The following is a 13,532-nucleotide window of genomic DNA, read 5'->3' on the forward strand; positions in this document are numbered from 1 at the left end:
CCATAATAAATTCTGTTTCTGTCTGTTATTCATTTCTGTCATAACCGCTCTTCGAAGTTCGCCAGGTGTAATGGCCAGAGCTCAATATCCACGGGTGCCCCTCATTACTCACACCGTTCTTACACCGCTCGTCAGTGTTGAGCTGACTCTCTCTACAGTAAGTATAATGATCACCTATTCTCTCAAGCCTGCCTATAGGCTGACAGATGATAGTTCTAGTCTATGGAGGTGACCTAGATCAGGTAGATCATGGGTACATCTTGGTTCCACGTTGCAGCGCCTGGTCTATCTTTGCTTGTGTCTATATCATACTATCTGTCTACGTTGATCGACGAATACATAGCCCAGATACGTGTCTCATTTTAGCCGGTATCTCGGGCATTTGCTGGTTTGCTACCACCATTCTCATCAATTGGGATTTTCCCGACTGTTCTGTTGGCTTACTTGCTGTGGAAAGGGTGCGTAGCATGTGCCCTTCAGGTGATCTGCATTACTCCGCCAAGGGCAGCCGAGTCGGCCTGCTCCCCACTTGGCAAAGCCTTGTCGCTCGTCCGTACCAACAAGAAATAGTTGCGTTGGCCCTGCTGCTACGACTCTTTTCGAACAACGCCAGTCTCTTAGCAGAGTTTTTATGAAATTATTTATTATGTGTTTCTTTGACCAAAAAGTCTGGGCCTGTGGTTTCTGGAGGTGGGGTACATTCCGGCAACAATGCACAAAAGAGCACAGGATTGGCGAAACTTGCGGGCTGAAGCTGGTCTACGATGTAGCCCATGAACCCGACACATGCACCTTGTGCGCGACTATTGCTCGAAAACGACGTCGATTAACTAAAATGGCCGCCGACGTTTCTAGATGGCAACAACAAAAACAGTACCCGGCGACAGTCGAAAGAACGAAGCGAATGATTATGAGTATAGAAGGTGCTATTTCTGCTCTTCTGAAAGAGCATGAGCTTTGCGGTTCGGTTTTCAGGAATCGCACCATGAAAAGCAGATAATACATTGACGTATTATGCAACCGTATGGGTTGGCCTCTGCCGTAAGTTCAACATCGCTGTGCTACCTTGTCGTGCGCTCACGAAAAATGGTCTTCCCAGGCATCCTGAACTAAAGAGCTGAGCGATGGTTGGACCCAGGCAAGATGCCACTGCTTAGGCGGCTTCACGAGCAATTTCTCACGTCGTGTCTTTATTATTATTATTTTCAATTTGTTACAAAAAAGTAAAGTTAAGTGAAATAATTGCTCTATATTTGCATCCATTTGAGTGAATGAGTGCACAGTGAGTGCCACAACTACCTAGGCGCATGTAACTTCTAACTGGCTTAAAACACGACTACGCGCCCTGTGTGACTACGGAGGGGCGAGTGCCAATCCGCATCGTGATGTTCCGCGCCCAGTAGCTCCCCTCATGCGTCATGTTCCTGCAGCATCCTCTCAGTTCCCTCAAACAATCCCTTTAGACAATCCCTTCCTTGGATGCAGATTTTACGACAGCAGACTCGAAATGACAGATTCTAATGCAGGTTTATGCTCTTGCCTCCCGGGCCTTACAAGGAGGTGAGCCAGAAATACGAGCGTCTAGTATCGAGGAAGGTTCCAGAGGTCAACTACGGAAATCAGAGGCACATATTTGGACGAGACCGTAAGCAGAACCCCCCCCCTCATAATGAGAACTGTCTATTTATAAACTGCTCACTGCGACGCGCCGTGGTAACCTGGCGTGTTGGTGGCGGCGCGCAGGCCGTCACAGTGACTGTGACGGGCCTATTACTGGGTGCCATTGGCTCACCAAGGGTGTTTGACGGCAGGATTGAGGCTGGATTCACGGAGCTTTTGCCTGTATAGACCTCCGTACTTGCGCCGCTCGGGGCTGTCGCTGTGGTTGCGACCCCTGTCTGTAACTCAGTCATTGGCTGTGTCCAAAAGTGCCTCGGTCTAGAGGCCCCGAAGAGGGTGTACTGACCATGCTGGAGATTTGAGCAGATTGGGAACTGTGCGTGCTCAAGTTGCTTGTGGAGCTCAATGAGCGCTCACTGGCCTCGATCGGCGTAGCGGAGGGCGTACCGGCGGGCGGTCCGGCGGGCGGTCCGGCGGGCGGTCCGGCGGGCGTACCGGCAGAGGCCGTTAGACCAGCGCTACCATTGAACGGAGTCAGGCCAGCCGAAACCGTTGATACTGACTCGTAGTTACTACTCGGTACACTTCGGCTAGTTGAGAAATCCGTAGGCGAAAGTGGTGTCTGCGTTAGAAGTGTTGTAGGGTTGGGATAAGAGCATTGGACAACGCCAGTCTGTTGGACGGGGGTGTTTTCAAGATTCGCCGTTCCGTTGGCCAAGAACACATGAACACAAGTTGCTGTGTTATCCCCTGCCAAGAATGCGCAACTACTTAAGCAGATTGACGATTTACGATCAGAGAACGGCTGTCTTAGGAGAGCAGTGGATCACAACAGTGGCTGGCAGTCAACGGCGGAGGAATGTCAGAAAACGCCCAGAGACATAATGGGATTTATTGTTTTGAGCATAACTAGCGTCCGCTGCGACTGTCTTTAAAAATTTAGGCTTAGCGCTAAACAGCCAAAAATGGCATACAAAGTGGGCGATTTTTTGGTGCCTGAAAACGGCTACACAGTGCGGCCACTTTTTTAGTACCTCGAAGTTTTTACGGGAATACTGTACCAAGACAGAACATATGTTCTGCTAAAACACGGATAAATGTGGATTGTGGCGTGGGGTGAAGCCGTGCGCTGGCTCCATTGGAAGGAACTGCTGCGTAGCACTCGCAGCCTAGCGTGACCCCGCTCCTTATCCCGCCGCAACGCGCCTCCTCCTCGTCCGACAAGTGCGGCGGCTGTCACCCAATGCAGAGATTGAGGCACTGGGATGAATTTACAGAGTTATTGCCTACCTGCCATTTGCAAACCCGCAGTCGGTTTTCTCTTAGACCATAGCATGGCGTCCGCGGCCAACGCCACTGGCAAACAGGAATCTGAGCCATTCCGGCCCACTAACGATGATTATACAGTCGGCTGGATTTGTGCCCTGACGACCGAATACATCGCTGCACAGGTCTTCCTTGACGAGAAGCACGCACCCCCTGCCTATATTGCCAAGCATGATAACAATGACTACACAATAGGCCGTATCGGCAAACACAACGTCGTTATTGCCGTTCTTCCAGGTGGAGAATACGGCACAGCGTCCGCGGCCGGCGTTGCACGCGACATGCTCCATAGCTTCCCAAACATACGGATTGGTCTCATGGTTGGTATTGGCGGCGGCGCCCCAACCTCGAAGCATGATATTCGACTCGGTGATGTCGTCGTCAGCGAGCCTCAGAATGGCCTAGGAGGCGTGTTTCAATATGACTTCGGCAAAACTATTCAGGACCAGCTATTTCAACCGACGCGCTTTCTGGCCCCACCACCGACTGTACTACTCGCGGCTATAAGTGGCCTACGAGCGAAATATAAGATTGATGGGCATAGCATTCAACAGGACGTCCAAGCCCGTCTAGCAGGGAACAAGAGGTTGCGAAAGGAATTTGGTCGCCCTGGTGCAGAGACCGACCGATTATACCAATCACATATCGTTCATCCACCGGGCGAAATATCTTGCTTGAGTAGCTGTGATAGCAGCGCCCTGTCTGTACTCGAACGCACTGCTCGAGATGAGGATGAAGATGATCCAGCTATCCATTATGGATTGGTGGCGTCGGCGAACCAGTTGATGAAAAATGCTATCCTTCGAGATCAATACGCCAACGAAAAGGGGATCCTATGTTTCGAAATGGAGGCAGGCGGCCTGATGAACCACTTCCCATGCTTGGTCATCCGCGGCATATGCGACTATTCTGATACGCATAAGAATAAGGACTGGCAAGGCTACGCGGCAATGACTGCTGCCGCGTATGCCAAAGATCTTCTCAAGAGGATATTGCCAACCAAAGTGGAAGCAGAGAAAAAAATTATTGAGATGGTTGAGAATGGTATGTCCACTAAAGTAAATCACTGTGATGTTAACTCGAAATAATTGATTGACTTTTGAAATGGTAAATAGTGAATCAAACATTAAATCAGCTTCAAGTGACTAGTGGTGAAACTTTTACTACGATGACGGAAATGCAAAACTCAATGAATCGACGTGAGATCAAGCTAGATATGGACAAATTACCATATGCTAGAGGCGCTACTTTCAACTCCAAGGATCAAGACCATACTACTTGTCATCCCAATACTCGAGTCGACCTCCTTCGTCAAATCAAGGACTGGATTCGGTCATCGAACAGCAAGAGTATCTTTTGGCTTCATGGCAGTGCCGGTACGGGCAAGTCGACCATCTCTTGGACTATCGCGGAATTGTTGGCCAGCAGGAGTATCCACAAAGAGGTCGACCTCGGAGCGAGCTTTTTCTTCAGGCGAGGTGAGGGTGACCGGGGTTCCGCTTCCCTTTTCTTTCCTACCATTGTCCGTCAACTTGTGCTGAAGATACCTGGGCTGGATAGCTTTATTGCCGACGCCATCACATCCGATCCGATCATTTTCGACAAGGCGCTGGGAGAGCAATTTGAAAACCTACTATATCAGCCGTTGCGCAAGATACGTAGCGGCCTCCGCGACCGACTTATCCTGGTCTTGGTGGTTGATGCTCTGGATGAATGTGATAAAGCAGATGACATAGAAACTATCCTAGAGTTGTGGTCTCGTATCCCTGACATCTCGACCGTCCGCCTGAAGCTTTTCTTGACCAGTCGACCAGAGCTGCCCATTCGAATACGGTTCAGGAGTATTCCAGCAACTGTTTATCAAAAGATGTCTGTGGACGCTTATCAGGACATACTTCTCTACGACGCTGTCCCCCAGACAACCATACAACAAGATATCTCGACGTACCTTGAATCCGCTTTCTCAAAGTTTCAGAGCGAATTCAACAACGATCCATTATTGGGGACACCGCTGGATCATGATTGGCCAGGCGAGAACATTTTGGCAATTCTGGTAAATAAGGCTGTCCCTTTATTCATCGTTGCCGCTACTCTATATCGATTTGTGAGTGACGATAACTATGATCCTAAGGAACAGCTGGAGACGATCTTGAACTTCCTCGAGATGGGTCAGCTAGAGCAGATGGAACAAACATACTTGCCTGTGCTTAATCAGCTAGCCGCAAAATTCAGAAAATCACACAACAGGGTAAAGCTATACGAAGAGTGCCGCATGGTTATCGGGTCTATTGTCACCCTTGTCGAGCCGCTTTCTCGGAAGTCTCTTGCGGTCCTCTTACAAAGCCCCCCGGACATACTCAAGCTTCGCCTAGATCCGTTACATTCTGTTCTGCGCATTCCTGACGAAATTGATATGCCTATCCGAACCCTCCACCTTTCTTTTGCGGAATTCCTGTTGAGTAATAGATCTCAACACGAACTCAAAGTGGACGGTCCGACTGCACATCAATTGTTGCTTACGAAAAGCCTCCAGCTACTGTCCAGAGCCGATGGAGTAAAGCCAGAGGGTCTCCATGAGAACTTGTGCTCTTTGCGATACCCAGGCCAACTGCGGCGCGAGGTAGAGCAGTCTATCATCAACCAACGCCTATCACCGGCAGTTCAGTATGCATGCCGGTACTGGGTTCACCATGCTCAGCAAAGCAAGGTCGACCTGCATGATGGCTGCCAAGTGCACATCTTTTTGAAGAAACATTTCCTGCACTGGCTTGAAGCTATGAGCTTTCTAAATAGAATCGCAGATGTCATTGCATATGTGAACGTGTTACGTTCGCTTGTGCCGGTAAGTGATCTTTATTGGATTGGTGTAGAAATGTTGAGTCCTAACGGCGGAGCGTAGCCACAGGGCTCGAATGAGTTGCGAGCGTTTCTTGACGATGCGCGACGCTTCACCCTCACTCACCGCTATATCGCCGATCTTGCACCACTGCAACTTTACTCATCTGTTTTGGCATTCACACCACAGTGCAGTATCATTAGAAGGGACTACGGCAAGACCCCTGAATGGCTCCCGGAGCTCCCGATCACTTCCATCGCTTGGGGCCCAGAGTTTCAAAAGCTGGAGGGACATACCAGTTCAGTAAATGCGGTGGCTTTCTCTCAGGATGGCTCGCTCCTTGCCTCTGCGTCCTTCGACAACACCGTCAGGCTGTGGAACCCGAGCACCGGTCAAGAGCTGCAAAAACTAGAGGGACATACCGATTCGGTAAATGCGGTGGCTTTCTCTCAGGATGGCTCGCTCCTTGCCTCTGCGTCCGACGACAACACCGTCAGGCTGTGGAACCCGAGCACCGGTCAAGAGCTGCAAAAACTAGAGGGACATACCGTTGGGGTAAATGCGGTGGCTTTCTCTCAGGATGGCTCGCTCCTTGCCTCTGCGTCCTTCGACAAGGTCAGGCTGTGGAGCCCGAGCACCGGTCAAGAGCTGCAAAAACTAGATGGACATACCCGTGAGGTAAATGCGGTGGCTTTCTCTCAGGATGGCTCGCTCCTTGCCTCTGCGTCCGACGACAACACCGTCAGGCTGTGGAACCCGAGCACCGGTCAAGAGCTGCAAAAACTAGAGGGACATACCAGTTCAGTAAATGCGGTGGCTTTCTCTCAGGATGGCTCGCTCCTTGCCTCTGCGTCCTGGGACAAGACCGTCAGGCTGTGGAACCCGAGCACCGGTCAAGAGCTGCAAAAACTAGAGGGACATACCTATTCGGTAAATGCGGTGGCTTTCTCTCAGGATGGCTCGCTCCTTGCCTCTGCGTCCGACGACAACACCGTCAGGCTGTGGAACCCGAGCACCGGTCAAGAGCTGCAAAAACTAGATGGACATACCCGTGAGGTAAATGCGGTGGCTTTCTCTCAGGATGGCTCGCTCCTTGCCTCTGCGTCCGACGACAACACCGTCAGGCTGTGGAACCCGAGCACCGGTCAAGAGCTGCAAAAACTAGAGGGACATACCGATTCGGTATATGTGGTGGCTTTCTCTCAGGATGGCTCGCTCCTTGCCTCTGCGTCCTTCGACAAGACCGTCAGGCTGTGGAACCCGAGCACCGGTCAAGAGCTGCAAAAACTAGAGGGACATACCGCTTCGGTAAATGTGGTGGCTTTCTCTCAGGATGGCTCGCTCCTTGCCTCTGCGTCCTTCGACAAGACCGTCAGGCTGTGGAACCCGAGCACCGGTCAAGAGCTGCAAAAACTAGAGGGACATACCTATTCGGTAAATGCGGTGGCTTTCTCTCAGGATGGCTCGCTCCTTGCCTCTGCGTCCTGGGACAAGACCGTCAGGCTGTGGAACCCGAGCACCGGTCAAGAGCTGCAAAAACTAGAGGGACATACCGTTGGGGTAAATGCGGTGGCTTTCTCTGAGGATGGCTCGCTCCTTGCCTCTGCGTCCTTCGACAAGACCGTCAGGCTGTGGAACCCGAGCACCGGTCAAGAGCTGCAAAAACTAGAGGGACATACCTATTCGGTAAATGCGGTGGCTTTCTCTCAGGATGGCTCGCTCCTTGCCTCTGCGTCCTTGGACAACACCGTCAGGCTGTGGAACTCAAGCACCGGTCAAGAGCTCCAGAAATTTGGGGGCATCAACGATGTGACCACAATCAGGTTTGAAATCGATGAGAGAGCCCTAGTAACTAATAAGGGTACTCTACCGATCGATTACCGGCTAGTGCCAGGACGCGCCGTGAAAGTTCCAGCTGGAAAGAAAATTGTGATTAAAAGTGAGTGGATTCAGGAAGAGGGAAAGAACTTATTCTGGTTTCCACAGGAGTATCGCGTTGGTTGTTCCGATATCCACGGCAATACGGTAGCTATAGGCCTGCGTTCTGGCAAAGTCACGATTATTCGGTTGAATAGCCAGTCCATAGTCTAGTCCATAGCTGACTAGTATAATATCGCAGCAAAAGCTCCAGTCGCAATGTCTCGAGCGCGGATGCTGTTATCGCTTGCTATTGGTCCCAGCTAGTCGGTAACCAATCGGCGAACCCTCGGTCTTGAAATTGCACGGTGAAATAAACGAAGAACACAAAAGCCACAACTGAGTCGAATTAGTTCTAGACCATTTAATATGGTATAGCTTGCTGCCCTGCGGATACAACACTCGTCGCGGAGGGCTCCGCCAACTATGAAAACTTCATGCAGGCCACGATGGAATTTCGGCGATGTCTCCAACGAAGATGAATTCTGGGAGCAATTAGCATATTGTCATAAAAAACATTAAAGAATTCAATTTTCTTACATCTATCAATCATCCCGTTCATCAATCTTTTTGAGAACAAAGTGACATTCGTTCAAGCTCCTGCCGTACAGTTTCGGTGCCGGCACCAGAGTGCGGCAGCTGAGATTGAACAGACCCCAGTCACTGCGAAAGGCAGCCAGAGCTCCCACTTGTCCCCCCCCCCCCATTGGCGTGTGGCATGCTTGCGGCTCTTCCTAGTCAAGGCCTTTTGCCCCAGCCGGGGCACAAGTCCGTGGCCATACGCTGTAAAACAAAAAATCGTTCTAAATAACATTGTGGATTGCTTAGATAATAACCAGCTGCATGGCTGCTATTGGTGCGTGCCACAGCCTTGTCATACTTCCCGTGATGACAAAAAGTGCAGGGCCATCATTGACTCGGCAGCCAACCAACCAAGTTCACCAACAAGCTCACAACCATTCTTCCAAAAGCAACTTTTTCCAGACAGTCAACCGCAACGACAATTGCAATGTCTTCCATTATTTTTGACGAGGAGCCCCTTGTATGGCATTTTGCTATGCAAGACGAAGCGGACGACGCTGTGCCGGGCGATGATTCCGACTCGGAGCCCGCCGTTAGTCTGCTCTATCTACGCATCGCAGGCAGGCGCTCTATTGTCCTGCTGCGAGATACCTCCGAGGAGTTAATGGAAAGCCAAGCGCCCGATAATGAAAGCAAGCGCGAGTCTGCACGACGTCGTGCACTGGCCAGCCAGCATCCGGATCGTTACGTGGAGCTGAAGCATGACCTTATCAGCGCTTCCGCTGCTCCGTTTCGACGCGACCTGGATGTGATTCTCTTCACACATGAGACGAATACCGAATTTGTAAATGAAATGGGCGACTACTACGGCACTCAGCTGGATGCTATCGGAAAGGTCATGTTTGAAGGCAGCTCGTGGAATGAGGACCTTGACGCATGTTTGGAGCGGATGGCGGTTTTCAACAATGTACACACAATCTCTGTATGGCTAGAGAGCGACCGATTCGCCAACAATTTCGAAAGCATGACAACAAAAGACTACGTTGCCATGGCGCTCGACTTTGAGGCAAGAGACAAACGCATGTTGAAGGGCCGCAACGTAACGGTGGAGTACATCGACTACAACGGAACCGTCCACGGTACATTTCGGACCGGCGCCTAATTACTAAACTGCCACTTGAGTTTGGCCATATTGGCCGGCTTGTTACTGCACTATGGAGTAGTCAAGGCGGAGACACAAGATGGAGGTGTAGGATGGTGATGTGAACCAGAGGGCGTGCGGGTCCAGTCGATAGGTTACCATGTAGCTGGCTGTCAGATAATTGAGATGCGCTCGCGAAATAAGACGCTTGTATGCGTTTTACGCGTATCACTATATTAAAGAATGTCATCCTCATTCACCATGACGAGGGATGGTGCCCATTGGCTCAAATTTACGTGTGCTGTTTAAGGGTGCTCAAGCGGTACAAATCTGACCATACTCTGCCTCGATCTCGACGCGCTTCTCGCGCAGCAGCCCCTCCATCACCTCAAGGCTACCCTGGGGAATTCTTTCTGCAGCACAAAGCGCCGAACCAGCGTTTCACAAATACATTGCAAAGTCTGATTGATCCTGCAAAATAGAGGTCTGTGACTTCTTTGACGCCAAGGGCTGAAGCTAGTACCGCTCTTAGGGGAGTGGAGTTTACACGAAAACAAACTACGAGATCGCTTCACATTTTAATCGAGAGTCGTAAAAGTCAAGAGTATATAACGGCCTTCTATAGTCGTCAACAACACTCTGAGAGTTGTATAGAAAAACAGGGATTTGAGTGTTCAACTTCTTCATCACTCATTGGATGAGAATGGTTCCTTGTGAAACATGAAAGCCGAAACAATATTTATTATTGCCAATTTCCTAGGCCTTTTCGCAGAGTTCAGGTCGATGCCGCAGTCTCGTGGAGTAATGTACCTGCAATGCTCCTTGAGAGCGCAAGCCAGGAAATTCTATGCTGAAAAGTTGATGTATCTTTTCCCATGTGAGCGATGGATCAGCTCTTAGTTTCTTGAGGAGTTGATCCTCATCTAAGGCGAATTTTGTTCTTGCGCGGCGGATTTTATTCACTCGGTATCTCACTCTTGATCCCCGTGGTTGGGTTGACTGCGACTTGTAGCCACTCTCTTCTTCGTGTGAGGGTAGGTCCAAATGCTCGTAATCCTCGCGGTTGCTGACTGGTCGCAGCTCGATGACGAAGTTTTGGCGCGTAGGTAGTTCCGAAACGCATAGTGGCTGCCTTACAGATTGAGTGCAATCTGCCTCAGTGTGGTGCTCCCATTCCATCTCGACTATCGGTTCCGGGGGATGAGTGGTCTTTTCGCTCTTCATGTGATCTGTGTCGAACGGGGTTGGAAGAAGATAATAAGGTGCTCTGGGGTTACTGGTAACCATTGTGACCTCATCTTCGTAGTTTTGTCCCGCTGATTCAAGTCGTGAGGGTAGTCTCTCTTTCCGAGGCAATGTCAAGACATCGTCAGGGTATGATTGCTCCGATTTAGTAAACAGAGGTAGAGGTGTTGTAGGTAACGATATCCATTCGTCCATGGCTCTTTCCATAATGTCTTCTGGGCTTTCTGACCACTCTCGAGGCGGTGTGCAACGACTCAATGTCCGTGTATCGAGGCTTATTGCCAAAAACTCGCCATGTGAAGTCAAATCTACCATTTCTGCTGTTGCTTCCGGGTCATGATCGTGCGAGAAGGCGTCGCAGTAATCAAGTGTTCCTTGGCTTTTAACGCTTTGATCGCGGCTCAGGTCAGACGAAGCCTCGTTCATTGACTTATCATACTCAACCGCCACTGCCACATCGACTTTTGATCGTCGAAATTGGTAGCCATGAGCGTCATGGAGATGGTCGCGTCCGGACTCCTTGCTTTCTGATACAAAGTTGCAGTGAACACAAGTCCAGTGCCAGCCGTGAGATTGATCAATGTGGTCAAGTGCTTTGACGTCCCTGTCCCAATACCTTAATCGCTCGCCTGCTGCCAGACCATCAGACTGCGCGCAGAGTAGACAGAACGCTGGACGGACCAAAGTGTGCCGGTAGGTTAAAGAGCCGCAGTGAACCAGAGAGTTCGATAAATGTCTCTGACAATCCTGTTCCCACTCCGTTGGGGTGTAGAACTCGTCGCAAAAGTAGCAAAACGTCAACTTTGAGAACAGAACGCCGAGTTCTTGGGCTACTTTGTCTCTTCGGCAATGGTGGATGTGAAGGTTACGCCGTGCGAGACTGGTAAACGAGTTAGTGCTGCCGTTACTCAAAGTTGTCGTTACTGACTGTGAAACATCTATGTCGCAGTAGGGGCATAACCCATTCCGTGGAGTTTCGCGAGCCCGGTGGTATCTCTCAGAAGACATCGTCAGCAAGTGCAATGCATCTTCCATGACGCAGAACTCCTCATCATCGCTGATCATCGCTGCGCTTACGCGCCTTTTTTCGGGAAACACCTGGTTCAGCGGATCGACAGTGCCATTCGCTGTGCGGCAGCCATAAATAAGCCGATCCTTTCGCAGCGCTTTCAAGCATTCTTCTCGATGCTCTTGCAGCGCTTTCTTTCGGAGTCGTTTCAAGGCGTATTGACGAGCCCTCTGCGCCTTTGCTCTTGCATCTGGGTCGACAGCAAACTTTATTTCATCATCATACATTGCCAGTTCGGAGCTGCTTTCCACTTCTGCCAACATCGCGGCAGGAAGTCTGACTGGCATGCCGGGTTGGTGAAAGCGATGCAGGCCCTGGAAGTATTCCACAGCGGTGTGATCTGCAGTCTCTCGCATGAAGGCCGCCAAGCCGTCGCACGATGAGACGAAAGCTACATAGCTTTGGCCGAAGATTCGGTTATCATTATGTAGTACATGCTGCGATCTTTCTGTCGGAGTATATCTGTCTGTCATAATAATGAGTATCAAATTCAGCACACGTCAGTCATCCCAGTACCCACTGTCTAGTTGTTTTCCTAGCTCTCTCCGTATCATATGCATTGAGGCTCGATCAAAATTGTACTCCCCCATGAACACTTTTTTCAAAACTCTCTCAAAAACAGCGAATGTCATCGCTTCTGATGTCAGGCAACCATTCCTGTTAACGCTCCGGCAGACAGGAAGCTCGAGGGCCGCCTCATTCCACTCAATTGGTCCATCGCCCCTGCCGTCGAGTACTTGGGTGAAGAAATCAAGGTCCAGGGCGCCATCAGCAATGGCAAAATGGAGAAGGAAAAACACTGCATTATAGCGTAGTACTCGATGCTCTCGGCCAGTAACGCCGAAACTGGGTCTGTCAGCTACTGGTGCTTGTCTTCGCCTGGCAACTTACCGCCTGTTTCTGGGATCTTTGTTGTTCTTCACGGTGCGCTGGTTAAGCTGAAAAAAAAAACGGGGAACCCCATCGCGTCGTTCCAGAACCAGCTCGATATCCTTTTTCGGTCAGTGACAGTTGAGCACATATACTCAATGACTTACCTTGTACGGTATTCCTGCCTTGAAAAGGCCGTTACGTCGGGCTCCGCTATCGCAGAATAAGAGAAGAAGGAAGTGAAACTGAAACCTCTCTCGTTCATGACGGACGCCAATATCGCTTCGGGTCCACAGTGCTTTGAGGTTACGGTCTAAGTCTTGTGGCTTGTAGTTGTATTTTGGTCGTTCAATATCCTTCACGCCGCTTCCCTCCTCGAAGGCGAGTGAGCTTCCTATCCACTACATCTGTTAGTAGCTACAACAGGACGAAGCAGCGGAGAGCTTACAAGGTTGATCTCCGAGATAGTTTCGGCGGGTACGTTATTACCAGTATGCCGTTTGAAACCGCCGTTGAAATTTTTCGCGCTGGCTTTCAAGCTTCGGACTGTTGGCCGTTCACTCAGTCGGCCTTGGGCCTGATCTTTATAAAATCGCCAAAAATCTTTGAGTTGATAAATATCTGGGAGCACGGCGTCCTTGCGAAGTAGTCTCGCCTTATACTCCTCAAATTCAGTGATATTCTTATTGAGGAACCTGAACGCCCAACTACCAAGCTATTAGTGCATGGTGATCGATAAGGACGAATGACTTACATAGCATATTTTTCAAGAACTTGGTCTTGGGCGCCCATAGTTCCCGTATCATACTCTCGCAAGCCTCTTTTCTTGTCCTCTTCGTGGTATAGTCCGCTCTTAAAGCCATTAGACTGGGCGCGGTTAATAATGTCGGTTAGGTTCTTTCTTGCGCCCATAGCTATCAGTTATGCCACGCACAAGCGCTAGAAAGGGAATTCAGGATGGATATAGGAGAAAAAGGTAAATATAC

At 50.1% G+C, this 13,532-nt stretch overlaps 3 protein-coding genes across 3 annotated transcripts; 2 read left to right on the forward strand and 1 right to left on the reverse strand.

The window, feature by feature from the left end:
• Window positions 1-2,954: 2,954 nt before the first annotated feature.
• Window positions 2,955-7,688, forward strand: V2A60_000381 (uncharacterized protein; the record flags this gene model as incomplete). Its single annotated transcript, XM_083251752.1, has 4 exons — window positions 2,955-3,990; window positions 4,062-5,788; window positions 5,846-7,591; window positions 7,671-7,688. The coding sequence occupies 4 exons, from the start codon at window positions 2,955-2,957 to the stop codon at window positions 7,686-7,688; spliced, it is 4,527 nt and encodes a 1,508-aa protein (XP_083107878.1).
• Window positions 7,689-8,708: 1,020 nt separating this feature from the next.
• Window positions 8,709-9,383, forward strand: V2A60_000382 (uncharacterized protein; the record flags this gene model as incomplete). The annotated part of the gene is made up of 1 exon (XM_083251753.1): window positions 8,709-9,383. One exon carries the CDS (start codon window positions 8,709-8,711, stop codon window positions 9,381-9,383), a length of 675 nt encoding a protein of 224 aa, XP_083107879.1.
• A 3,361-nt stretch (window positions 9,384-12,744) lies between these two features.
• Window positions 12,745-13,458, reverse strand: V2A60_000383 (uncharacterized protein; the record flags this gene model as incomplete). The annotated part of the gene is made up of 4 exons (XM_083251754.1): window positions 12,745-12,759; window positions 12,819-12,947; window positions 12,995-13,253; window positions 13,301-13,458. 4 exons carry the CDS (start codon window positions 13,456-13,458, stop codon window positions 12,745-12,747), a joined length of 561 nt encoding a protein of 186 aa, XP_083107880.1.
• Between the last annotated feature and the right edge of the window lie 74 nt (window positions 13,459-13,532).

This window comes from Cordyceps javanica, chromosome 1 (assembly GCF_051103115.1).
Source record: "Cordyceps javanica chromosome 1, complete sequence".
In the NCBI taxonomy this organism is placed as follows: domain Eukaryota; kingdom Fungi; phylum Ascomycota; class Sordariomycetes; order Hypocreales; family Cordycipitaceae; genus Cordyceps; species Cordyceps javanica.